Source organism: Trichoplusia ni, chromosome 25 (assembly GCF_003590095.1).
Source record: "Trichoplusia ni isolate ovarian cell line Hi5 chromosome 25, tn1, whole genome shotgun sequence".
In the NCBI taxonomy this organism is placed as follows: domain Eukaryota; kingdom Metazoa; phylum Arthropoda; class Insecta; order Lepidoptera; family Noctuidae; genus Trichoplusia; species Trichoplusia ni.
The window spans coordinates 2,357,626-2,383,343 of record NC_039502.1 but is presented as its reverse complement, the minus strand read 5'-3'; the positions used below and the strand labels follow the sequence as shown (position 1 = coordinate 2,383,343).

At 35.1% G+C, this 25,718-nt stretch overlaps 6 protein-coding genes across 9 annotated transcripts; 3 read left to right on the top strand and 3 right to left on the bottom strand.

Moving 5' to 3' along the window:
- Positions 1–549: 549 nt before the first annotated feature.
- Positions 550–3,024, top strand: LOC113505373. The gene has a single exon (XM_026888036.1). The coding sequence runs from the start codon at positions 1,330–1,332 to the stop codon at positions 2,569–2,571; it is 1,242 nt and encodes a 413-aa protein (XP_026743837.1). The 5' UTR covers positions 550–1,329; the 3' UTR covers positions 2,572–3,024.
- LOC113505372 lies at positions 3,018–5,110 on the bottom strand. Its single transcript, XM_026888035.1, has one exon. It carries the CDS (start codon positions 4,661–4,663, stop codon positions 3,359–3,361), a length of 1,305 nt encoding a protein of 434 aa, XP_026743836.1. The 5' UTR covers positions 4,664–5,110; the 3' UTR covers positions 3,018–3,358.
- Positions 5,111–5,203: 93 nt separating this feature from the next.
- Positions 5,204–6,663, top strand: LOC113505393 (putative gustatory receptor 2a). Its single transcript, XM_026888067.1, has one exon. The coding sequence runs from the start codon at positions 5,224–5,226 to the stop codon at positions 6,469–6,471; it is 1,248 nt and encodes a 415-aa protein (XP_026743868.1). The 5' UTR covers positions 5,204–5,223; the 3' UTR covers positions 6,472–6,663.
- A 1,916-nt stretch (positions 6,664–8,579) lies between these two features.
- LOC113505341 lies at positions 8,580–10,451 on the top strand. Its single transcript, XM_026887982.1, has one exon. It carries the CDS (start codon positions 8,732–8,734, stop codon positions 9,938–9,940), a length of 1,209 nt encoding a protein of 402 aa, XP_026743783.1. The 5' UTR covers positions 8,580–8,731; the 3' UTR covers positions 9,941–10,451.
- An 85-nt stretch (positions 10,452–10,536) lies between these two features.
- Positions 10,537–12,385, bottom strand: LOC113505342. The gene is made up of 5 exons (XM_026887983.1): positions 12,137–12,385; positions 11,804–12,026; positions 11,595–11,719; positions 11,159–11,314; positions 10,537–10,905 (listed from the first exon to the last, which is right to left on the bottom strand). The coding sequence occupies exons 1-5, from the start codon at positions 12,207–12,209 to the stop codon at positions 10,754–10,756; spliced, it is 729 nt and encodes a 242-aa protein (XP_026743784.1). The 5' UTR covers positions 12,210–12,385; the 3' UTR covers positions 10,537–10,753.
- A 4-nt stretch (positions 12,386–12,389) lies between these two features.
- On the bottom strand, positions 12,390–25,032 carry LOC113505340. 4 transcript variants are annotated; one of them, XM_026887980.1, is made up of 8 exons: positions 24,886–25,032; positions 22,829–22,968; positions 16,425–16,635; positions 15,592–16,247; positions 13,790–14,701; positions 13,278–13,532; positions 12,915–13,112; positions 12,390–12,825 (listed from the first exon to the last, which is right to left on the bottom strand). In XM_026887980.1, exons 2-8 carry the CDS (start codon positions 22,956–22,958, stop codon positions 12,410–12,412), a joined length of 2,778 nt encoding a protein of 925 aa, XP_026743781.1. In that variant the 5' UTR covers positions 22,959–22,968; positions 24,886–25,032; the 3' UTR covers positions 12,390–12,409. The 4 variants fall into 4 exon arrangements, 3 of the variants coding, with proteins under 3 accessions (XP_026743781.1, XP_026743780.1, XP_026743782.1); XM_026887979.1 differs by lacking the exon at positions 24,886–25,032 and adding an exon at positions 24,328–24,879; XM_026887981.1 differs by lacking the exons at positions 22,829–22,968; positions 24,886–25,032 and adding an exon at positions 17,363–19,903.
- Between the last annotated feature and the right edge of the window lie 686 nt (positions 25,033–25,718).

Here is a 25,718-nt window from a genome sequence, read left to right as displayed (position 1 = left end):
TGACTCTACTTAAAACTACCGCAAATCTTTTAATCCGGTCCATAGAGCGGTTTCGAGCGGGTTAAACGGAATTTAGTCCAGTCAATTAAATCCTTGGTCAAAACCTTTGACTGTAAAGTTTTGTTGTGAATTCAAGAAATTAATTTACTATTCAACAAAAATAAAAATAACCATCATGACAAGACGTCTTCAGTTTAGTTGGTGAACAAATGCAACAATTTACTATAATATCATGTCTTAATTATTATTGGAGTTTCATTTAGGTTACACACGAATAATTCGTTACACATTGAAACTATTGAACTAAGTATCAATATGAGGTACTCTTCTAAAGTGAACATGGCTTCTCTTTAAAAGCTACTACTGCCATCTTGTGTCGAATAGCTGAAGCTAACTTAGAGACTTCAAAAAATGTCTCAAATGTAATGCAGATGTCGCTACCACACTTAATTATCAAAACCATTACAACATAAATGTAGAGTGGTAAAGTAGCAAGTAAAGTAAGTAAGTACTTATATTAATAATCCTACTAATATTATAAACGCGAAAGTTAGTAAGTATGGATGGAAGTTTGTTACTCTTTCAAGGGAAATTCACTGAACGGATTTGTATGATTTGAATTTAGTACGCAGATAGGTTATAGCCAGGATTAACACAAAGGATGCGATGTATCCCGATTTGTTTCGGTGGCATCATTTTTTATTTGTCAAAGCGAACCCGTTGGAACAGGTACCTAGGAAGTAATTTGATATATGTACCTACGTATATAATATCCGATTCTGTTTTGTTAAACATAATAAACATCTGTTTCTAAAACAAGGTCTTGAGTTCGATCTAGGTTTTGATAAAGAATGTATTAGTATCCATTAAATACGACCTTAATTTTAACAAAATTCATCATCACTTTTATCATTCGATGCCCTTGATAATTTATGATATTCCTTATCCTTATTTTCATTTCCCGTCAAATACACATATATACCTAAGTACCTACCATTGTGGGTTGTCATGGATATATACGGTATCAACAAAAAGTTCTCGAAACGGACACTACACACTTACTTAATGCATTTAAGTAATAAAAGCAATTGACTTTGTCATTATTGTTCCACGTTACCTGCTTTGTCGGGTCCGAGGTAGCACCTACTGTATGAATATTTTATTACTAGATATACCAAGTAGGTAATTAATTATCGCAATGGAAATTTATTTTTAGTTGCTTAGAATGCGTCAAACGTCAAATAACAATTCAAATTTGTTGGAAACACGTTCGTTAATAGACGTAACCGAAACGTCGCAGTAACCTAAGAGCAGAAAGAGAAGAGAAATATGGCGAAGGAAAAAGTACAGGAGTTGCATCCAAAACCAGATGCTCAACGGGACTATAAAAAGAAAATTGCTAGCATCGTCTACACAATAAAGCCACTGATTTTTCTGGAATACTTCTACGGCATATACAGATTCCAGCTCGTTGACGGAGAGTTACGACCATCAAGCTGGAGAATAAAAATATTTGGTATTCTGTCTTTGGCTGTAATTTTCTTATTGTTTGTCATGAACTTTAAATTACCGGCCGTGATGACCGGTGCTGAAAATATAATAGACACCATGGACGAAGTCCCCACCGTTGTTGTTTTGATTCAATACACCACTTCCGCAATAACAGCAAGTTTTCTTGTCAATGCGCTTAACATTCGCATAATGACTGTCCTTGGGGAATTAGATTCCATGTTAAACGTTGAAACATCCTCTGATTTTTATAAGAATTCACGTTCGGAAACTATAAAATTCATTGCTTTATTCACAATTTGTCATATTATTAACGTCATCATAGACTTGGTAACTGAAAACGACATTCAACTCATGAGAATCATCGTATTACCGATGTACTACGTACAAACACTAGAAATTGTTGTTTTCTGTAAATATGTTGCTATGATGAAGAGCAGACTACTTATGATCAATAAATATTTGAAAACATTTGTCCATGAGCAAGAAAAACATAACATTGTGGTGTTCACTGTGAGAGATAAACAAAAGGACTCTGATGAAGAATACAACTACATTGGGAGGCCTTCGGAAAGTAATGTCAAAATCCGTAACCTGGCCACGACGTATGATTCTATTGGGAAGGTCTGCGCCATGATCAACGAAACTTTCAACTTTCAGATATTCATGACTCTTGTATCAACCTTTACTTATGTCGTGATCACCATTTGGACATCGCTCTTCTATTACAAGCAGCCTGAAAATTATTCTGGTGAACTGGTAAATATAGCAGTTTGGTGTTTCAGCGCAATTCTGAACGTAGCCCTTATATCGCTAGCTTGTGAACGATTGCTTTTGGTCCGCAATGAGACTAAGGTTCTTGTTAACAAGGTCATCATGAATTACGACTTGCCGAAGACAATGAGAGTGCAGGCGAAGGCGTTCATGGAGCTGGTGGAGGCGTGGCCTCTGCGGATTTTCATCTATGACATGTTCTCGGTGGACATAACGCTCATGCTTAAGTTCATAAGCGTATCGACGACGTATTTGATTGTGATTGTACAAATATCTCATTTCATTTAAATGAATATGAATATGTAGAAACGTTTGTACAATGCTTGTGTGTTAGTATTAGATTAGAATTAAAGTGTTAATAAAAGACTTGCAGCTTTATTTGACTTTCCTTTCTGTATTTAGAAATAGAAAACCACTTTACTATTGTTTCATCAGTAATTGACATTTAAAGAGTTAAAGACGATCTTCATCAATCTTTACTCGATTTTAATCTAAGTTTACGATTTTGGTTTTCTTCAACTTTAAATTTCTGTTGCATTGCCGGTTCTAATGTAAGCATGTATTAAATGAACCTTACTGCGGAGGGTTTTTATCCCGACAATTATTCTAACACCATAGTCAAATCCATCCAACAGTAAAATTATAAAAACACCTTCTTTAAATTTCAAGGACTTTGTGTACTCGTAAGTCGCATACTAAAGAGAAAAAAAAGAGAAAGAAAGAAGAAAAAAGCAAATGATAGCTAGCATCATTTATTATTTAAATACATTAGTTTGCACTCTTAACACACATAGGTACCATTAATTAACAATTAAAACGAACATCGAAAAACAACCATCTAAACCTTATTGATCAAACAATATGTATACTATTAATTTCATTATTACTACAATCTTAATCACAATAGTAAGTTATATAATTCCACACATACAACTTTGCGACAACCACGGCACATTTAAAAATACAACAAGGTGACATAAAGAAACCCTAGTTAACTATTCAAGTGAAATATCCTTACACTAATTTTATATCATTCTATAGCCATAGTTTTGTTTGATGTCAGAAATCTGGAAAACTAAATCAAATTAGCAATTTGTATAAGAACAATCAGAAAGGTCGTTGATACGCTTATGAACTTCAGCATGAGCGTGATGTCCACCGAGAACATGTCGTAGATGAAGATTCGCAGCGACCACGACTCCACCAGCTCCATGAACGCTTTCGCCTGCACTCTCATGGTCTTCGGCAGACCATAGTTCATTATTACCTTATTAATAAGTATTTTAGACTTCTTCCGCTCTAAAAGTAATTGTTCACAAGCAAACGATATACAGGCCAAAGTGAGAATAGTACTTGTAGAACACAACGCAACGTTAATCATATTATTTGAATCATAATCAGATGAGCGATAGTAGTACAATGAGATCCAAATAGTTACGATTACATACATGAACAGTGACAAGACCGTAAAGAACAACTTGAAATTGAAAACGTCGTTAACTAAGTCACAGACCTGACCAATGGTGTCGTAAATTGTTGATAAATCTCGAATTTTGTAATTTTTCTCTGACGGACGACCTATGAAATTAAGCTTGTCCTGTGTTGCACAGATTCTTTCGGTAACAGTAAAAACTTTAACGTTTTTCTTTTCTTGCTCTTGAACAAATGAAGACAGATATTTGTTTAAAACCAAAAGTCGGCTACGTACCATGGCGATAAGCGTACAAAAACCCAATAATTCGGTCTTTTGAAACAAATACAAATGACAATTACACATTTCCATGAGATAAACTGTTTGTGTCTTCATGAAAATTGTGGCGTGAATTATGTGAGTGATGATTAAGCAGATCACATACTTATTTGTAGTAGATCGTAATTTTCCATAATAATCACCGAAGTTGTTGCTTAGTATCATTTGATCTAGTTCTGCAAGTGTTGTTATAATATTTTGATATTTTAAGTTACTAGCAAATGAAGCTTTTATAACAGACACTAAGTAGTGAATAAGTGTTACCATGGAAGGGACTGCGTTGATTAGTCGCAACATATTATCAGTGTCGTTCTTCATAGCGGGTGCTTTCAAACTGATAAGGAACGTGGCGTAGTAAACAAATATGAACAACAAAGCAACCATTTTCATGATCTTGTTGGGAGACAGTATTTCTCCATTGACGAGTTTAAATTTGAATATTCCGCAGAGGTATTCCATTGCCGTTAACGGTTTTATAGTGTGGACGACTTCAATAACATTGTTTTTGATATCACAACTGTCGATCTCCTCCATGGTGGATTTATTATCTGGTTCTTGATCTTCTATCATATTAACTTCGTCACAAGTTTCTTCAGAAGCGTCCAGTCTCCTACTGTTAACGGCAATCATAATTTTATGTCAGTACCGTTTATTAAAGGTAAAAATAACATCATCAACTTTCCATTACTGTAATTATTTTCACAACACACATTAGTTATTTTACATAATTAAGGCTTTGAAACAAACTGGCCTGCCAGTGCAAGAGTAGTCCAGACAAAACGTATTCGTATCGCCAAAAATATAAACAGTGCGGAAGTGCAACTTTGGAAATTTGAAGACAACAAAATTTATTCGGTTCACAATTTAAAGAACTTTGGTTAAGTACCAAGTGTTTGTGAAATTGTTAAGGGGTACAACAATCAACCCTGTGAAAAAACTCACACAGTTTGTAATTAGTTTAAATTTTACTTTTATCAGAACTTTATCAACCTACCGCTGGCAAAGCCTGACCGTTCTTTTAACAAGTTGCACCTTTACTAACAAATGAAACAGTTGATTATATTGTATACCAGTATATTATTATACTCGAGACAACAATTATTTTAATGGAGAGTGTTTTTATTGGAACACGTTTAGTTAGTTAAAGCCTCTTGATGGTGTGACGCAGAAATACTTAAAACTATTTTTAAATGGAAGTCAAAAACGAACCAAGTGATCAGAGCGTGACTGAGGAGGTAGAAGACAAGATTAGAAACAAAAATACCATGAACAATATTATCAGCACTATTAAGCCAGAACTTATATTGGAATATTGCTACGGCATATACAGATTTCAATTAGTTGATGGGGAGTTACGTACAGCCTCTTGGAAATATATAGCATTAGGCGGTTGTATTATCTTAGCCTACGTGTCTTTATTTTTCAATTTCATCAGGTATCCAGCCACTATTAATCAAATTGGTGATTTTGTGGACATGATGGATGAATTCCCAACGGTAGTGGTGCTCATACAATACATTACAACGGCTCTGACAGCTTCTTGTTATGTCAGCAAGGTTAACATTCGTATTTTTACATCGCTCCAAGAATTAGATACGAATTTGCAAATTGCTACATCAACTGACTTTTATAAACAGTTGCGTTCACGATTCATCATATCTTTAATACTACTAGTAATGTCTCATCTTCTAAATGGCCTGCTAGACATGATAAGCACACCGGATTTCGTCTGGGGAATTATAGTCTCTCCTCTCTATTTCATGCAAAAACTCCAAGCATTTATCTTCTGCGTTTATGTCTATATGGTGCAATACAGACTTCAGGTCATCAACAATTATCTGAGAGTTTTTATTCAAGAGCAAAAGAAGAAAACAGTCACAGTCTTTACAATAAAGAATAAAAAGAAAGTTGTGCCCGAAACATCACTTAATTTCATAGGACGTCCCTCAGAAGAAAATGTGAAAATTCAAAATCTGGCTTCAATGTATGATTCCATCGGTAATATCTGTTCCATGATCAATCAAGTTTTTAATTATCAAATATTTATGACTCTCGTCTCTACTTTTGTTTATACCGTCGTTACTATATGGACATCAATCTATTTCTTTCGTAAACCACACAATTTAAATCAGTTGATTAATATTGGAATTTGGTGTTTTGGTATGATAAGCAACATAATTATCATGTCGTTTATTTGTGAACGATTGCTTTCGGTGCGGACCAAGACTAAGGTATTGGTAAACAAGTTGATAATGAACTATGATCTACCTATAACGATGAGAGTACAAGCGAAAGCCTTCATGGAGTTAGTGGAAGTCTGGCCGCTACGGATATACATTTACGATATGTTCTCGGTGGACATTACGCTCATGTTGAAGTTTATAAGTGTGTCGACCACTTACTTGATAGTCATTGTTCAAGTTTCTCATTTTCTTTAAAGCCTATTCTATTGTGTTACTCTTTTTACAAATTGCGTAATGCAGAATATCTGGAACCTAAATCTATCTTATTGTAAACTTTTCTAGTAATATTCAAAAGAAACAAAATGAATTGATGTTATATTTCTGTGTAAGTCACTATTTCTGTTTTTTAATTACAGTGTTCTAATCACTTTCATTATGATTAATTTTAGAGTAAAATAAAGTGATGTAAATTAAAAGTGTGTTGTTTATTTTTTCTCCTTGTAATGCAATGTAAATGTACATCCCTCACAACTCATATCCTGTATTAGCTGTTGCCCGCGACTTCGTCCGCGTGGTTAGAAGAAATAAGTTATAATTTATACCTGCCCTGTATTTTCCACATTTTTCAATTTGAACCAGTAGTTCCTGAGATTAGCGCGTTCAAACAAACAAACAAACTCTTCAGCTTTATATATTAGTATAGAGTATAGATAAGTACGCGTAAGTTTGCAGTAGGATGCATGCTCAATTTTCTTCAGTAATTTTAACAGGATTCCTAAGAATCTTAGCAATCCGTTAAAAGCAATCAAGCATCAAGCAATCTGTTAAAATTAGCGCTGTAAGATAAACTGGCTGTAGTCCTTCTGGATAAAACTGCAATCAACACAAAAAAAAACAAATACTATTTCGCAACCAATGCATACAATAAACTTAATAAGTAAGCTCGGGAGATGCTTATAATCTTGATGAGATACATACATCTTCGTAAGAGCTGAATTAAAAATAGGGTTTCGTTTTTATCCTGTGCATACGTACCCAAAACACTTGTGATGCTAATTTATGAAGAACTAGTTTCACGGTAGTTTGAAAATATGTACGAAAAGACAGTAGTATAATTTATGATATAGTATTTTTTATTTTTTAAGTAAAGTTCATAAAAAAGAAAAATATCTAAAAGGGCTCGTGGCTAAGCTATAACCGCAGAAGTGAAACGATCACAGGTTAAGCTATGCTTGACGCGGTTGGTCCGTAGATGGGTGACCATCTTTGTCATAAGGAGTTCCTCCGTGTTTCGGAAGGCACGTTAAATTGTGGGTCCCGGCTGTTATTCTTACATCTTTGACCGTCGTACAGGTAGTCAGAAGCTTGAAAAGTCTGACAACCAGTCTAACCAAGGGGTATCGTGTCGCCCAGGTAACTGGGTTGAGGAGGTCAGATAGGCAGTCGCTCCTTGTAAAACACTGGTACTTAGCTGAAACCGGTTAGACTGGTAGCCGAACCCAACATAGTTGGGAAAAGCCTAGGCCAATGAATGATCTAAAAGGGGTCAAATGTCAGTCGAACTCACGACACTGGGTTCCGTATTAACAGCCTGACGAAAATAGTCCCATATCATATTATTGTTGCATAAAATCGATTTTTATTTTATAAAATTTTAACTCAACCTATCTCGATTCAGACTGACAGACAGTCGACCCTTAGTAATAGCTTTCCGATTTTAGCGTTTGGTCTTGAAACCATAACAATATTTTAGACTAGTCATATTTTAACGATTAACTCGCTTTATGGTTAAGTTCAAGACATTAATGACGATTACGTAAAAATAAACTCAAACATAGTAGGAACTGTATTTTTCGAATATACTTCTTGTGTTGTAATTTTAAACACTACTTATATTCGAAAATATTTTTTGCAATGACACTTCCAGTGGACTGATTTGAACAGTTCAAAATGTAATCTCCATGAATTATGCTACAGTCTTGAAAATAGTATGATCTATTTGGATAAGGATTTCAATAGAAGAATGAATATAGTCTTTTTTTTCTACGTATTTTATCAACCTTCTAATGATGAAAGAATTTTACGACTTCACGGATTGCTGATTGGTTAAGGCCACCAAGCCAAACGCAAAACGCAACGTGTCGCAGGTTAGATCCCTAGACAAGTATTAGTGTAAAACTTGAAAAGATGTCCTGAGTCTGGGTGTCTCTGTGCATGAGACTTGAATGTTTGTGAAAACGCATGCGGTATTCAGTAAAAAAAAAAAGGATTTAAATATTATAGGCAAACAGTGGAACTTTTTGAAAGTACCAGCTACCTTCAGCAGTCAAATAATAATTGATTGTTTTTTATGGCCCTTTTAGCAATTAAGATAATTATTTTGATGGAAAAATGTTTTTGAATTGTTAGAACACTTTGTTAGAACCGTTCTAGACAGCCATATGAAACGTCTTGAAAGTATTTCAGTGCTTAGGTAATTTAAAATAGAAGAAAAAAAGAACAAAAATATGCAAGTATGTCCGAAGAGGTAGAAAACCGTGTTTGCAACAAAAAGACCATGAACAGTATTATCAGCACAGTTAAGCCTGAACTTATATTGGAATATTGTTTCGGAATATACAGATTTCAACAAGTTGATGAAGAGTTGCGTTCAGCGTCTTGGAAATATAAAGCATTAGGCAGTTGCATCATCTTAATGTACCTTTCGATATTTTTTCCATATATCAAATATCCAACTATCGAACAGATCGGTGACTTTGTGGGCATGATGGAAGAATTCCCAACCGCCGTGGTGTTCTTACAATACATTACAACGGCGTTAACAGCTTCTTTTTATTACAGCAAGATTAACATTCGGATATTTACTTCGCTTCTAAAGTTGGATACGGATTTGCAAATTGCTACATCAACAGACTTTTATAAACAGTTGCGTTCTCGACTTATTTTTTGCCTAATACTTCTAGTTATATCTCACTTTATCACTACCGTGGTAGACTTGATAAGTATTAATGATGTCGTATATGGGATAATAGTCTCTCCTCTCTATTTCATGCAAAGACTTCAAGCATTTATTTTTTGTGTTTATGTTTATATGCTACAATGTAGGCTTCAGGTTATTAACAATTTTCTCAGAGTTTTTATTCGGGAACAAAGAAAGATGATCAAACCCATCTTCACAATTAAGAAAAAAAGTGTTATTCCGGAGCCGTCGCTTAACTTCATAGGACGTCCATCAACAGAAAACATGAAAGTTCAGAGTTTGGCGTCTATGTATGAATCCGTCGGAAATATTTGTTACATGATAAACGAAGTTTTTAATTATCAAATATTTATGACTCTGGTATCTACTTTTGTTTATACCGTCGTTACTATATGGACAGCAATATACTTGTTGCGTAAACCACATAATATAAATCAATTGATTAATATTGGAATTTGGTGTTCTAGTATGATAAGTAACATAGTAATCATGGCGTTCACTTGTGAACGATTGCTTTCGGTGCGGACCAAGACTAAGGTATTGGTAAACAAGTTGATAATGAACTATGATCTGCCTAAGACGATGAGAGTACAAGCGAAAGCCTTCATGGAGTTAGTGGAAGTCTGGCCGCTACGGATATACATTTACGATATGTTCTCGGTGGACATTACGCTCATGTTGAAGTTTATAAGTGTGTCGACCACTTACTTGATTGTTATTGTTCAAGTTTCTCATTTCTTATAATATATCAACTTGTAAATATTTGTAAATATTTGTAGTTGGTTACTTGCAACATCATTGAGTGAAATTAAATGTTTAAAACGCAAGTTGGTTTCCTTTCATAAGTCTTAACCAATAATCCCATGTGATAATTCCTGAGGGTTAAACACCTACTAAATCTAAGTAGATTCTGACATGTCCATAGTCCACGGTGCACGGACAGCTGACTGGTTGAGGTCACCACGCCAAAACCACTGTGTGCGTCGTAAAGCGGGTTCAATCTCCGCGTAGGACAAGTATATGTGTAATCCACAAATGCTTGTTCTGTGTCTGAGTGTTTGTGGAATCCCGCGATTCAAGGATAGAATTCCTAAATGCGCGGGTCGGAGTCGTTTAAAAAAAATACGTATTCGTCTTAAACGAAATTGTAGAATTTGCTTCAAATTAAAAGCAAAAATATATAAAGACCACAAACACAATATGGTACACAGATAGTTAACCTGGATATAGGATAGTTATATCAGGATTATATGTTGCGACTTGCGTGGGATCATTTTAATTTTTTAGCGGGCCAAGCCCCTGGCAGCAGCTAATAATGTAGTAATAGGTAAACACAGAAATATATTTTTTTGTATCTTTATTACTTTTATGTTACAAAGCCATAATAACCCTCCCCGAAAGTAGTTGGGTAAAAACTATTTACAATTTTTTATTACCGTACATGCATAGAAACAAGGTTAACGGTAGTTTAATATTGACTTCTAGGCCCGACGATTTGTTTAATACCATTAACCTATTTCTATATTTCGTTATTGATTTTCAATTTCCCCGGAGGTACTATAACTTATTAAACTCCTCAATCGGTACGATTTCTAATAGCCTTCTGACGTTTCTCATGACTGCGTTGGTACCATAATCCACGATAGGAGTACCAAATTCTTCGGCTACCAGCTTCCAATTGCTATTCATGAAGTTAAGAAGGGCCTGACCTGTAAAAGTGAAAAAGAAATTAACGTCTCATCTCTTTTTGTCTCATTTTATTCTCGGCGAACGAAGCTCTCTAATACCTTAAATAAATCTTGATGGATCCTCTTTGTCACTAAATCAACTCATTTAATAAAATGGATTAACAAAAGCCATGCACTAGTAGCTTTGTTTTAAGACAGCATGTATTGTTTATGTAGATAATGCCAAATAGCCTTTGCTGCAAATATGACATGTGTCAAAAAAAGAATTGCTTACTTATTTCGGGACTGCCTCTGAAGAGATTTGTCATGATATAACTGACTTGGCCATCGTAACTATGGTCGATGCTGGAGCTCTTGATGTCGAAATACCTTAGACCGTCTGACTTTACTTTCGATCCTAGCTTAATCACGCTGTGGAGTTTGAGGTTTTCTGAAAACATTATACAATTATAGAACAACATAACAGTAACCATAGATAATATTGTATTAATTTATTAATACTTCTTAATATATCTGAATGGTTTTTAAATGGGAATCAATTAAATTATCGGAATCATCCTTTCATAAGTAGCTCTTTGGTCTACAAACATTATGAATGATAATTGTAATGTCTAATAAAAGAAATGACCAGAATAAAGCATTATAATTTTTGTGACAAATAAAACAAGATATTAAAAGATCAATTTGAAAAATAAATTAAAAAAACTTACTGCAGGAAATAGTAGTATCGCCGTCGCCATCAATAGGAAACAACAGAAGACGTCCAGATGATCGGTATTTGCCTTTAATTGTCAAATTACAATGCAGCTGTGTTTCAAATGTATCCTCTTCGAATCTGCAAACACCATAATAGTGAGTCAAATAAACTGGTTACGATTTTTATTCAAGTCATACATTCCGTGATTTATTAATAACTTACCTTGCGTAATCAACAATGCAAGATTTTAATCCCTTCGCAAAGCCATGGATAAACTGTATTGTTAGCCCTCCAGGTAATTTTAAATTCAGTTTCTTTAAGATGTAGGGATCTAATCGTTCGATGCCTAGTTCCGGCAATCCCAAAGCAATAATCGGTATTCCAGCTTGGACAGTTTTCTTCAAACATGCTGGTGAGGTATCGTGACATGGCCTTCTGAAAGAGACTAAAAAAATACACTTGATTATAAATCTAGATAAGAATAAATGAAAATCTTATAAGTTCCAGTGAATACTGAACGAATTGCACCAATAAATAACTAAAATAGAAACTTACCTGAATATGCAGCCAACGATGATTTGAAACACGTTAAGAAAGCTAAAATTTGAACAAGTTTGAAAAATTCCATTTTGAAAATTATTTGTATCGAAGCTTGTGAAGATCGCAGCCAACTGATGCAAAAAGTAACAACCAGGCAGATTATATACTAAATAATTGTAATTAGTGCTAATTTACAATATTTTAGATAATGACGTCGTAAACTAATCTAAATACAGGTGGATAATAGGTTTCTAATGAAAATGCGTTATTATCCTAATTAGTCTTTATTTAGTCTTCTGGGAAAATTATTCTACTATTGTAATCCTTATCTTTAATATCTTTGCCAAACCTAGCATCTAAATCGATGTCTTCGTCTACTTCCGTGGTGGGTCTTACAGTAGTCGTGGTCGTGGTTGTTGATGACAGTGTCGTAAGCGGTACTGGGTTATCCGTAGTGGTCTCAAAAATATCCTTTAGTATATACGACGGTATTGTAAATCCAACGGTAGTGCTTGATGTTGGTACAGGTGTATTTGTAGATATGGGCTTGGATGTTGTAGTTAAGGTTGTCGATTGTGTTGTCGTAATTAGTTTATCCTTCTCTCTATCTATAGTTGGAGAGGTCGGAGCTTGGGTTTTTTCAGTACTCTCAGTTGGGTAATCTAAATCTCCTCTACATCGAGATGATTCTTTCAATGCCACATCTGAAATTAAACGTGCAACATAAGTCATGTGGTTATGAATCTTCAATATGAGGTGATCTCTAAGTTGTAATTGCATGCCATCAACTTACCGAGTCCACAATATCGTGCACATTCTAAATGTCCTAGGTTTATGTAAGTCAAGTTATCTGTACCACAAACAGGGTTATACACTGCAGTAACTCGACAGTCTCTTATACAATTCAGCTCATCGTAAGTCAAAGGGTATTCCGTTGTCGATGTGCTCGTTGACGTGACATGACACGGTGAGAATCTGGCGACAGTTACATCTGAAAGAAAAAAATCAGTTCAGTACAATTCTATAAACGAACGAACTGACACGAATACGAGACATGACCTCTTTCAACGGTCAATAATATTAAAGAAATGTATCTTTACTTTATTTTCTGAGAAAAAGTTAACTTTTTTTGGGAAAATTAGTCTGTCTTACTTACCAACACCACACGTTTGGGCACAGAGTAAATGACCCGGATTAGTATACGTGAGCCGGTCGGTGCCACAAATAGGGTTGTATTCTGGTGTGACAGGGCATGACCTCATACATTGCCTTATATCAGCTTCATCTTTCTGACTAAAACTGCGTGTACTCGCAGTTGTGGTCGTTAAAGACGTCGTCGCTTTGGGTTTAAGCGTGGCCACCGAATTTACTCCACATACTGCACAGGGTTTCTCACATAATACCTGCACACCTGTTGAAATATTCATACTTACAGTATTCAAAGATAAAGATTTAATTAAAATATAAAAAGGAAACTGCTGTCTATTCTTGCATTGTATTCGTTACTGTTTGCACCATATAATGCAAGGATGGCTTGCAAAGCGACAAAGATGATTAATCGACCACGAATACTTAGTCGTAGTCGTTTATTTTGTAAATATTTTTATGAATTAACCACAAAGAACCATCTCCAGGTAAAACTATAATAATTTACAGTATCATCCTTACCATCGCCACATTTTTGAGCGCATAAAAGCCGTTCCATGTTCATATAGGTGATAAGGTCTGTACCGCAAACAGGCGTGAAGTCCGCTGTTATAGGGCACTGTCTCATACACATGTGAAAGCTGGACAGTGGTGTTGTACGAGTAAGGAAAGCTGGAAGCGTCGGAGGCGGGGAGGAAGAGGCCTCCGATGGTCCTTCAGGCTGTCCTTGTCCAGGCGGTTCTATTCCAGGTGGCCCTCCTTCAGGCTGTCCTTGTCCAGATGGCCCTATTCCAAGTGGTCCTCTTTCATTCTGTCCTTCTCCAGGCCGCTCTCTTAAAGGTAGTCCTCCTTCAGGCTGTCCTTGACTATGATGCACTTTTCCAGGTGGTCCTCCTTCGGACCATTCTTGACCAGGAGGTCTTTTTCCATTTGGTCCTCCTTCAGGCTGACCTTGTCCAGGTGGCCCACGTCTAGATGGATCTCTTTCAGACTGTTCTTGGCCAGGAGGCCCTCTTCCAGGTGGTCCGCCTTCAGACTGTCCTTGACCAGGAGGCCTTCTTCCATTTGGACCTCCTTCAGGCCGTCCTTGTCCAGGAGGATTTCTTCCAGCTGGTCCTCCTTCAGGCTGCCCTTGACCAGGCGGCACTCTTCCAGGTGTTCCTCCTTCAGGCAACCCTTGCCCAGGCGGTCCTCCTATAGGTTGTCCTTGTCCAGGCGGCTCTCTTCCAGGCAGTCTTTCTTCAGGCTGTCCTTGATCAGGAGGCGCTCTTCCTGGGAATCCTCCTTCAGGCTGTTCTCGTCCAGGCGGCCCTCTTCCAGGTGGCTCTCCTTCAGAAGGCGCTGCTCCAGGCGAGTCTGCTCCAGGCGGGCCTCCTTCAAAGGAATCCTCAAACACTGGTGGAGGACACAATGACCTTCGTAGAATACTGACATCTGCAACAAAAAAAGGGGATCTGACTATGAAATATACAATGTCTTATGGGTGTCCTGTGGTAGCCTTATAAATTAATTTCTTGTTTACAAATCATTCTTGGTTAAATAAAATATTTATTGTTTTTTTTTTTAATATTTTCTAACATTTTACCAAACTTATGAACCATAATAATAATATTATTATTTCATTATGCGTGTGATGTATGATCACAAGGAAGACTGGCCATGTTATTGGCAAAAAACTTGTCTATAGGATGTTGGCACCGATCAGAAATAAAAAAAAGAATGACGCTCTTGAAATGACGCATGAAAAAAAATACAAAACAAAAATTGATTCTTTTAAAGAATATGAATCTTTACTATAATGAGTTAGTTTGTTTCTTTAACCCCGATTCTTTAACATGATCTGTGGAGGTTACCATGACATTACTAATTTTAAACGTTAATTATAATTAATTGAGGTAAGTAACTAACCAAATTATAAAATCATAATTCATTATACTAAGGTATATCAAATCAACACTAAAGGTGGCATAGTTTACCTAGAATTTAATGTTTTTATGATGAAGACGTCACAAGGTTATCATAACGTAGGTATTTTAAATTTTAATGTAAATAATAATATCATCAATCTCCGACTTTAATAACATTTTAGTACCTACTACAATTCAAAAGATACAAGCGCGGTTAACTTAGTGGGAATCCTCTTCTTCAAGAAAGCTCTTTTATCGTATTATATACGTTATTTAAACTGAACTTTCCGTTGCACTTTTGAACTTTTTGTTGCGTTTACGCAAGAACATAAAGACGTGCATTCATCAAACTAACTATACGCGTGTAACAGGTTTATTTGTTTCTTATTAAATTCACATATACAATTTTAAACTTACCAATTCCACAGCTTTTGGCGCAGAACAGCTTCCCTTCATTTTCATACATCACGTAATTTGTACCGCACACTGGGTTGAATTCGGGTGTGGCAGGACACGTTTCTATACACCTTATTATGTCAGGGGATAATGTGGGTGGTCCTTCATCTAAACTTATTGTTGTATCTGGTGCAGGTGTCATTTCTGTTAAAATTGCAGGTGGTGATTTTGGACGCCATGTTGTTATTTGGGGTAGTGTCATTGTAGTAAGTTCCGGTGTCGAGGGAACTTTTCTAACGGGTCGTGAGGTAAAATGTGCTGGTGATGCTTCAGTCGCTAATGATGAATATAAGGGTGTTGATGTTAAATCCGATTCACTTTCAGTGTCATGTATTGTGGAATACGGCGTGGTTACTATTTCAGCAGGTTCATATTCTGTAGGATGACTTTTTATTGAAGAAGACGGCGTTGTTGATTTAACATCAGATTGAATCTCAGAAGCATGTTTTTTTGTTGAAGAAGATACCGCCGTTGTTATTTCAGCGGGTCGGATTTCTGATGGTCGATTGGTCGTACTTGGTTGGATTGTAGGTGTTGATATTAAAATTAGTTTTGTTACAGGTATTGATGATGTTTCTGTGGCTATCGGTGGTTCATTTGATGTGACTTTTATACACCTGCAATAAAAAAAAAAACAGAAAAATAAAAAAAACTTGTAGTTTTGTCCAGAAATTTTCATAACTGGGTATAAAAAGATATTGATCGTATTATATAACTCTATTGTTTCTGAACCCTTGCGCCTGATTCTACATATGTCTTAGAAACATAATAAATGACGTGTAGGTGTTATTTACCTTCGGTGATATCCTTCGCCGCGCGATGTGCCGTTGCACTGTGTATTGTGAAATTTTTGATGATGATGTTCATGGTGAAACCTATGTGGTTGCCCGTGGTGGAACCTATGAGGTCCATGGTAGTGAGGCTCATCGTGGTCCATTCGATGCCAATGATATCGTCTCCAAGCCATGCCCTGGACAGCCACTGTGCCCATTAGCACGACTAAAGCTAAAATATTAATTTATATATAAAACCTACTCGTTAGCAAATCTTCGTATTGCACGCGATACGCGCGATTATCTTTTAAACGGAGAGTAAGGTGCTTGATTTTACGTTCGCATTTGTAACATTTTGACCAAAAGTTGAAATAAATAGATAACTTACAAAACACTGCAGAGATGAGGCATAAGACTCAAAAATAGAACTAGTCAATTTGGAATAGGTACACAAACATTCAAATTCCACGTCGGAAATTGTCGTCCGCTGATCAAAATTGGTATCATTAGATTAACGTAAACCTAACACCGGAGATAATACAAATTAAAAAATGTATGTTAAAAAAGAATGTGTTTTAGGTATAAAACTAACCAGTTTTTGAATAATGAGTAATTTAAGCCTAGCCTAGCCAGTTTCCCTAAAACCTTAGCTTAAAATTATGAATTTAAAAATATGTTACAAAAGTAAGCCATCCATGCATAGTTCTCAGTATTGCTTAATTATTAAAGAATATATGAGAAACACAAATCAATAACCATAGATTCGGTCATAGAAACAGACCTGTTAACAAAATATTGTATCGTACATCGATTTCAAAAATAAAAATATATAAACAGGTAAATCTAAACCATCAAAACCGAATATCCTTGAAATTATCAGGTTATTTTTTAAATTCCGGTAATCAAAATGTTACATTCCTATAATTATTATTTCACAATCGAAATCCGTCTTCACTTACCAATATAAACAATACACTTCATGTCGTCACATTGACACTAACATTTATGTCAAATACACTTATTATTTATTCACTCTCATGCGATACATTCGAGGCCGATTCGCGAAATGATCAGATTCTTTCAAACACGTGTGATCATATTGTGTTTTTAAACAACTCCCCACTACCTTTATTTTCCTCCTAAAACTTGTTTCCACTTGTAAATGAATCATTTTAGTTTGGTCAGTTACCTGTTAACTATATGCCAAAAGATAACTGATAAGACGTTACATCACGAGATGCAGTTTGTGGTTCAACAAAAACATGATTTCTGATAACTGAAATACGAATCTGAGAAGAAACATGTAATATTGATAGTTAGCATCAAACGAGAAGAAACAATGGGAAACGAACTGTACACTGGACTTTCTATTTATAAAATACAGACTATAATTTAACAAGACTTAGACTAACTGTTACCAGTCACAAAGAACTAGTGATTGATGAACCCAGTAACAGGTTTAAAAATAACAAAGACTAAATTAAATACGGTAAATTAAAACCAACCACAATCAAATATCGAAATAACACGAACTGGGAATTCACAAGTGTTATTCTAGGACAATATTGATAAACTTTTATGGAAGTAATGCCTACGTTGCATGCACTGCAGTAGGCACCCTTAAACTGGAGATATAAATAAATGTGCGATAGAGCATTAAACTTACATAGAATGACGTAAACCTGACGTTGGAAGCAACAAGGACGACGCCAACGAGATACGGGTTACTAAACCTGATACTAGTCGTGTCGTTCTAAAGGCCTAGGGTTTGGAAAAAGGAATATAAACAAGGAGATTATGTGTAAATGAAGCAACGTCGGATGTACGTAAATAGCCCAACTGGTCATGACTTTAGCTTCGGCTGTACTTTTTAGCACCAGGTTCATTAAATAGGAGCATATTACAGAGGAAAAAAGTACTACAAATTAATAATGTGATCGATGAAGCAATTAAGAATGTTTTTAAAGGTTTTGTGTTTTGGGCAAACAGAAGTTGACCTAAGTTGCATGTTAATTAAGGACATTAAATAATAGTTTAGAATCTAAATAATGAAGTGAGAGGAAAAGTGGTGCTATATAGCTTGAGAGAGTTCTGACACAAGCTTTAAAGAGAAAACCTACATACTATTTATCTGATCATATTTAAATAACAGAAGGAGTTCCAGTGATTCACTTTTGCGTTGCGTGATGGGCATTGTGGTTACTCACTACATCCTATTTTGAAGTAACCTTCGAACAAGTGGTAAGGCCAGACGGAATTTCCACAAAATTCCCGAATACAAATTAGACGTTAGATTACCTAAAGACTTATAAATCTTTAATTCCGTTATATTAAACCAAGAGAAAACCAAATGAATGGTCAAGTTTTTGAAAAATTTGGTTAATATTCAGGGTTTTTACGAATCGGAATCATAAACCCAATATCAAGGCTGGAAAAGAATATTAAATATCTCTGGTTTATGGTACACAATTATTATGTAATCTATAGTTTTAAATACCATCACCATTTGTATTCTAGCGCAAATCTTAGAATTCATTTAGTATCTTAACCATTTTTAAATCGTTTTAAGTTTTATTTTTAAGTACTTATTTGATATTAAACGTTTCTTTAAACTAATAATAAGTATCACTTTTGTTACAGAATTCCAGAACATAGTCATAATGAAATTATTTAGTTCAAACTAAGTCAACATTCACCATGACATATGCATGAACTTGTACGTGAGAAAATATTTGTGATGACGAATACGAACTATGCAGTTTCATAGTAAATCAATACCTCCACCTTATTTCTAACATTTCTTGGCAAATGTTTGAATCAGCCTTTAAGTCCTTTTGAAATTAGATAAAATGCCAAATTAGTGGATCAAGTTAGTCACCGACGCGTCAAGCTGATAGTAAATTGGCGCTTTGACCTTAGAGCGTGGTTAATGCTTTGAGGCTTTGACCGTTATAATTTAGCGTGATTTTCAAGGTGATCGCTTATGTTATCAATGGAGATAACCAATAACCTGTTATTTTAATGCCGTCAGCATTGTGGGTGACAATTTGATTGTACGGGTAGCCAAGTGGTTTGATTTAGAGATACCACGTCAATTAATCAATTTATGCAAAACGTCGATTGCTTTATTTCAACTCCTGCTTAGAATGTTTTGTTATCCACAAAAATCTGGTCCATATCTTGCTGTAAGATGGTTAAGGAAAAACATTCTTAAGCAGGCTGCATATCCATTTTTGATACATGATATACTGAACTAAGGAACAAACATGCATGTCTAGTTCCTAGTCTGTGTGTCACTACTCGCACTGATTTTGTCGAAGTGTTAATAAGGTTTCTATTGAATATTGTTTATCAAAGCCAAATGGCTACTTCACTTGCCCCTATACGGGTAGTTACTAACTAGAGGCGACTCTTAAAATGTATGTCAGTTTAATATAAATTCCTTCCGTAATTTAGAAAATTATTTTTATACGAAAAAAGTCTCAGCTATTCGCTCAGCTTGATAATGTTTTTTATCCTCTAATTTTTTTATTATACTTTTTTAGTTCTAATTTTGGAAGCTTGAAAAAAAAGACTCTTTCTTAACTGATGCTAAATTAATTAAATTAATTGATTTTATAAGTGCAAAATACATTTATTAGTATTAGCAAAATGTCAAATGATAATAAACAATGGTTTTTGAGCTGTTTACGAATATGGACAAAAATCAATAAATTGTAATATATCTTTAGACTTGCTCGGACATTTGATGAAACGATACCAGGCTTCCACACGCCATTTAATAGTGTCATAGCAACGAGACACTGTACCTTAACATAAACATAGTCGGTAAATAAGGTAACCTACGGTTACATTTAAAATTACGAGATATTCCAACACCTAGAAAATGAAAAGCGATAAAAGCATTAAGTTTGGTCTTCTTCCACCTGTTTACATAAGAGAGTTGCCGCTCTGTGACGTGTAGTGCATCGTAGCTTTTCCAATAGCAAATTCTTACTTAAAAAGCTAGTGGTTAAGTTAACAATTGATAGTAGTCTAGTTGCTGGCTCATAATCTTGTAAATGGTAAGTGAATGATTAATATTCTTTGCATTTTCTATCAACGTGACTAAGATATATTTATACAGTTTGCAGTTCATTGTAAATGACTGATAAATAACTATGTAATGAAAACAGTGTATCTCATTAATAGGTTTAGTACTTTCAATGGCATGAGAAGTCTTATAAAAAAAACATTTATCCGTATAAGGTTTATAAAGGACCAAAATACTCGTTAAAACCAATCAAACGGGCCAAAACTCGACGGATACAATTGTTATATTGCGGAGTTACTGTGGCTACTGCCAGCATCAGCATTAGATCAGCGGATCTATTTATTAAATGATGTTACGGTTTACTCAGGCGTATTTATCGGGGTAGCCCGACTAGTTTCTCAGATTTCATTCAATAGATTCTGTGATAACAGGCAAAAGGAACTGTGAAACTAAATGAAAACTTATAAAACTTCTCTCTCGTCCTTTTGGTTTTTTTATAACCTAACTACCTTAAGAGTTATTGTAATTTAGGTTAAGGATATTAAATAGTGGAGTAGGTTGCAATTTATAATTTATTAAATCATTTGAATACAGGTAATAGGTAACGGTCTACTGTGCGGTAAACGGTTGCATAGTCGGGCAGGGCGCCTGTCTGAGCAAAGTGACATCTGAAAATTACAAATAAATAAAATAGTACATTGTTTAATGATATTTCAGTTGTTTTATTGTATAATACTCTGCATAATTATGTGTTGACACTGACTTCGGTCATATCAAAAAAAAACGCCTTAACATGGTAAGAAAGAAAGACAATTTTGTAACACAGCGGTTGCAAAACATGCCTGCGTTTGTTTAAAAACGTTTTATGTACCTTGAGGATTTAGTCTACATGAACGCTATGAGCTCCTCTCCAATTGTCTTGATCTTGAATTAGTAACTTAAGTATTGTTAACTTTAAAATGTACCTATGCAAAACTAAACCGTCTTTTCAATCAACACTACTTGTCTTATGATAAAATATATTTTCTAATGTAAATTATAATTCCTAATTCTGTTAAAATCCATATAACATTGTTATTAAGTAATATCCTCTTGAAAAACAATAATAGGTTTAAACAATAGGTTCGTCACACCTGTTCATAACATGTTTCATTGTGTAATATATATATTTCATAGAAAATTATAGAGTTATATTTTCCTCATATTAACGAAGTAACAATTGGCAATTATTTTGAATACATATTGTGTAAATGTAGTTTATAGTAATTGCCTTAGAAGCAGTGATTTATTATGAGGAAGGTGCATTTGTAGGTAGACAAATATAGACTACAATGGATTTATTGTTAGTACTAATATACCGAAGCCTACAACACAATCAATGGCCCTAGAAATAAGTTTGTTTCTGAAAATACCAACTTCATAAAAAAAAATATTTTATACTATAAATATCTGTCGTTACTATACGTAACAGCGTGTGTTCTACCGGTAAAAAAAACAAAGAAGTTCCTATGAGAACTTTTTTACTTTAGCACTTCAAAAGCAGAATTATGCATTTTGTAACCAATAGAATAATATAAATATTTTTTTAATAGTAACTAGATGAAGATGACGTACCTACTTACAATCAATGGCCTTATAGCCTGACTCAGGCATACGATTCAAAAATAAATTAGACTAATGGGTTAAACAAACTGCATCAAAGAAATCCAAGATCTATAATAACGTCATAGGGTAAATCCCAGTATTTATAAATAAGGACTCTTAAGGTTTTCTCTAAGGTCATAGGTAACATTATGTGATTCATTTAAATTACGGCGTTTTATATATATAATGTCAGTTGTTTAATCACAAGGTCTTTCATTATGGTCAACATGCATAAAAAAATAGTATTTGACCATTATAATCAAGGAAAAGCCGCCCACGTTATCTACTGAACCGGCTCATAAAATCTATAAGAATGAGGTGGAATATAAATGTTAAAGATATATTAATTTTAATATAAATGTTAAAGATTAATTAAATACTACAGTTTCTTGTGCCAGTTTCTTTTAAGTATATTTCTACTTTTCAAGAAATCAAAAATTGCTGACCCTCATCGTACGCACGGTTTGGGTAAAAAGCTACTTAACCTAAAAGTGTTACACAAGAGACAACAAAATTCAATTAAAAGAGAGACATCTGCGTCGACCAAACCTAAGTTCGAATTAAAATAGGTCATGTTGGTCACTTCACTTACTTTGCAACAGTAAATCAATGGACAGCGAAAGTAAACAGAATCTGGCTAATTAATAAGACATGGTCCGAATTGAACTGACCTTACTTCACACTACACTCTTTCTATGGAAACTAGCTTGTTCTTAGTCTAATATTGTAATTATTGTTGAATACTTACTAGCGCCACACATATTAGCGCAAGCCAACCTTCCAGGATTACTGTAAGTCACGCGATCACTTCCACACACTGGGTTGTATTCAGATGTTACTGGACATGCGGTGATGCAGAGGAGAATGGCTGGCGGCATAGTTGATGGCCTGTAATTTATTTAAAAGTTTCTTAGAAATCACGTAGGGAGAAAAAAGTGACCAAAGACGACAATAAAAAAAAGTAGTGAATTTACAATAATAAAAAAAAGAAAAGAAAGCTCATTTTTAGATTGACTTGATGCACCACTATGGCTTCAGAAAGACCTCTTACCTCGGACCTCTTTGGTCAGAAAGAGGGTCAAGATAGTTGTAAATAAAATTGATTAAAGAATTATTGTCTGTTATATCTCATCAAAAACATAAATGTGAAATGATAACCAAGTTCAGAATTATGATATAACTCCTATATATTATGCCTTTGTTGTTGACTTCAACGACAAAAGAGTTAGATCGAAATGTGTGTCGAGTTCAATGGTCAGTCCTGAAATTCATTTATTTATATTTAACATGAAATATCATTTCTCCTTATAAAGAAGGATAATAGTTACGCTAGTTCTCATATACGAATAAATTATGTTCCATGGCTAGTTTCTAACAGCAAGACAAATTTTTAGTATCGTAAAGTAATAGGTTCAGAACTTGCGAAGGCTATAATATAATTCGTTTATATATGTACAGTACCTCTTTGTACAGAAATTATTTAATTTTATAGTTACAGGCAGTAAATATGCACGGTGATTTTTTAGTCATCTAACACAAGGAGCCCAGTTCATGTATCCGACGTAAAATGCCCCTAGGCGCGATTTTTTTTTTATCATCAACTAAGACAATAAGTACGAAGAAAAATAATAATTAATCAAGAAAAATCTGAAAATACTTTTAAAAATGATAAAAACGCCGCCGCTTGCGCCCCTCACCATTGTTACAAGGCTCGGACCGTGCTCGCAACAGAGCTGTGTTACTAAAAAAACACGAATTGCATCATAATATTGAATAAAAATTGCATTTTAAATTTATTCAAATCTCATAAATACCTATTTTTTATCATGAACGTGTTCTAGTCATTGGATACATGATCTGGGCTGTTTTTGTAAGACGACTAAAAAATCACGGTGTATAATGGAATTAATTTAATGAAAAATTATAAAAAAAAACAATTTTCAGTTCTCCATGTCAAAAAACTTTCTATGTCATCTGGAACTGGGTTAGAATTATGATATATAATATATTTTGGTCAGTTGAATATGGGTTAGTCAGTGGAAAAATGATGATTTTTGAACGTAAATATTTAAATAGCCGTTTGAGATATGTTAATGTTTGGAGTACACATTTATCTAGCAAGTCTCGATATAGTTTGACATGTTTATGTAAAATAGTTTTTGAGTTATGAGGGGGTTACACACGGTACTGCTCGGCATCCGTTACTTGACCTTGTCTCGACACGCTCCCGCGTATCTAGATACACACCTGTCAATAGGTGACGCTGTAGTGGGGGTCGGTGGCGGGTACTGGTCCGGTCTAGGGTACTGGTCTGGTCTGGGGTACTGATCCGGTCTGGGGTACTGGTCTGGTCTGGGGTACTGGTCTGGTCTGGGGTACTGGTCTGGTCTGGGGTACTGGTCTGGTCTGGGGTACTGGTCTGGTCTGGGGTACTGATCCGGTCTGGGGTACTGGTCTGGTCTGGGGTACTGATCCGGTCTGGGGTACTGGTCTGGCCTGGGGTACTGGTCTGGTCTTGGGTACTGGTCCGGTCTTGGGTACTGGTCCGGTCTGGGGTACTGATCCGGTCTAGGGTACTGGTCCGGTCTGGGGTACTGGTCTGGTCTGGGGTACTGGTCCGGTCTGGGGTACTGGTCTGGTCTGGGGTACTGGTCCGGACTGGGGTACTGATCCGGTCTAGGGTGCTTGGGATCCTGTGGAAATTGCTGCCAGGGGAACACATTTTGCCAGGAGTAGAGATTTTTCCCGGGAAACTGATTTTGTCCTGGGTAGAAATTTTGAATGGGAGCCATGTTTCGACCATACCTATCTTCTAACTCTTCATTTGTGTCTTCGTTTTGGCCAAACGCGCCGCTTGTAAAAAGAGCTGAAATGAACGAAGTTAATTTACTTCACAAATAAAATAAAAAACTATTGTTACTAACTATAGAAACTATTAATGTGGTATATCAACATCATCGGCCTAGCCTTTTCCCAACCATGTTGGGGTCCGGCTTCCAGTCTAACCGGATTTAGCTAAGTACCTATTATAGAGGCCACCTTATCTATATATATAAAAATGAAATGCTGTTTCGTTAGTCTCACTAAAACTCGAAAACGGCTGAAACCGATTTGGCTTTTTTTAGTCTTGAAATATTCATAGAAGTCTAGGGTAGGTTTAAACGGTTAGAAAATACGAAAAAAATGCGGAAAAGACGAAAAAATAACAAATTTAATTTATTAAGGTAAAGGCACCATGTTCCGATGTATTAACAAGAAAGGTGTTATCAAAGCAATTTACAAGTTGATTTTGTGTGCACGACACATTATCACTTAATGATTTAGCTGTTCATATTTATAAGAGCAAATGATGCTTTAGTGTAAGTTTTTTTTAGGTTGAAATATTGGAAAGTTTATATTTTTTATCATTACATTTGAGTATTTTCTTCACAAATTGAGGATAAAAAGACTGATTTAAAATCCAAAGACAATAAATAGAAAGGAAAACAGGTTGGAAGAAAGATACATAATGTTAAAAAATCAAAATTCACCCCACCTCCTTTCCTTTATATTTTAAACACTCGAAATAGGGAACCAAATTCATCGGAATTAGAATTTTAAAATCGAAATAAGGAGCCACAGACTCATATTTAATCTTT

Excerpts from the sequence above, each read along its gene's own strand:
- LOC113505342 (XM_026887983.1), bottom strand. The coding sequence starts at position 12,209 with ATGGAATTTTTCAAACTTGTTCAAATTTTAGCTTTCTTAACGTGTTTC. Across the intron at positions 11,720-11,803 it reads TGCATTGTTGATTACGCAAG|ATTCGAAGAGGATACATTTG; the intron begins GTAAGTTATTAA and ends TGGTGTTTGCAG. Across the intron at positions 10,906-11,158 it reads CAGAGGCAGTCCCGAAATAA|GTCAGGCCCTTCTTAACTTC; the intron begins GTAAGCAATTCT and ends TCACTTTTACAG.
- LOC113505340 (XM_026887979.1), bottom strand. The coding sequence starts at position 24,872 with ATGGCTCCCATTCAAAATTTCTACCCAGGACAAAATCAGTTTCCCGGG. Across the intron at positions 16,636-22,828 it reads CGCTAATATGTGTGGCGCTA|CTTTAGTCGTGCTAATGGGC; the intron begins GTAAGTATTCAA and ends TTAATATTTTAG. Across the intron at positions 14,702-15,591 it reads CGCCAAAAGCTGTGGAATTG|ATGTCAGTATTCTACGAAGG; the intron begins GTAAGTTTAAAA and ends TTTTTGTTGCAG.
- LOC113505372 (XM_026888035.1), bottom strand. The coding sequence starts at position 4,663 with ATGATTGCCGTTAACAGTAGGAGACTGGACGCTTCTGAAGAAACTTGT.
- LOC113505393 (XM_026888067.1), top strand. The coding sequence starts at position 5,224 with ATGGAAGTCAAAAACGAACCAAGTGATCAGAGCGTGACTGAGGAGGTA.
- LOC113505341 (XM_026887982.1), top strand. The coding sequence starts at position 8,732 with ATGTCCGAAGAGGTAGAAAACCGTGTTTGCAACAAAAAGACCATGAAC.
- LOC113505373 (XM_026888036.1), top strand. The coding sequence starts at position 1,330 with ATGGCGAAGGAAAAAGTACAGGAGTTGCATCCAAAACCAGATGCTCAA.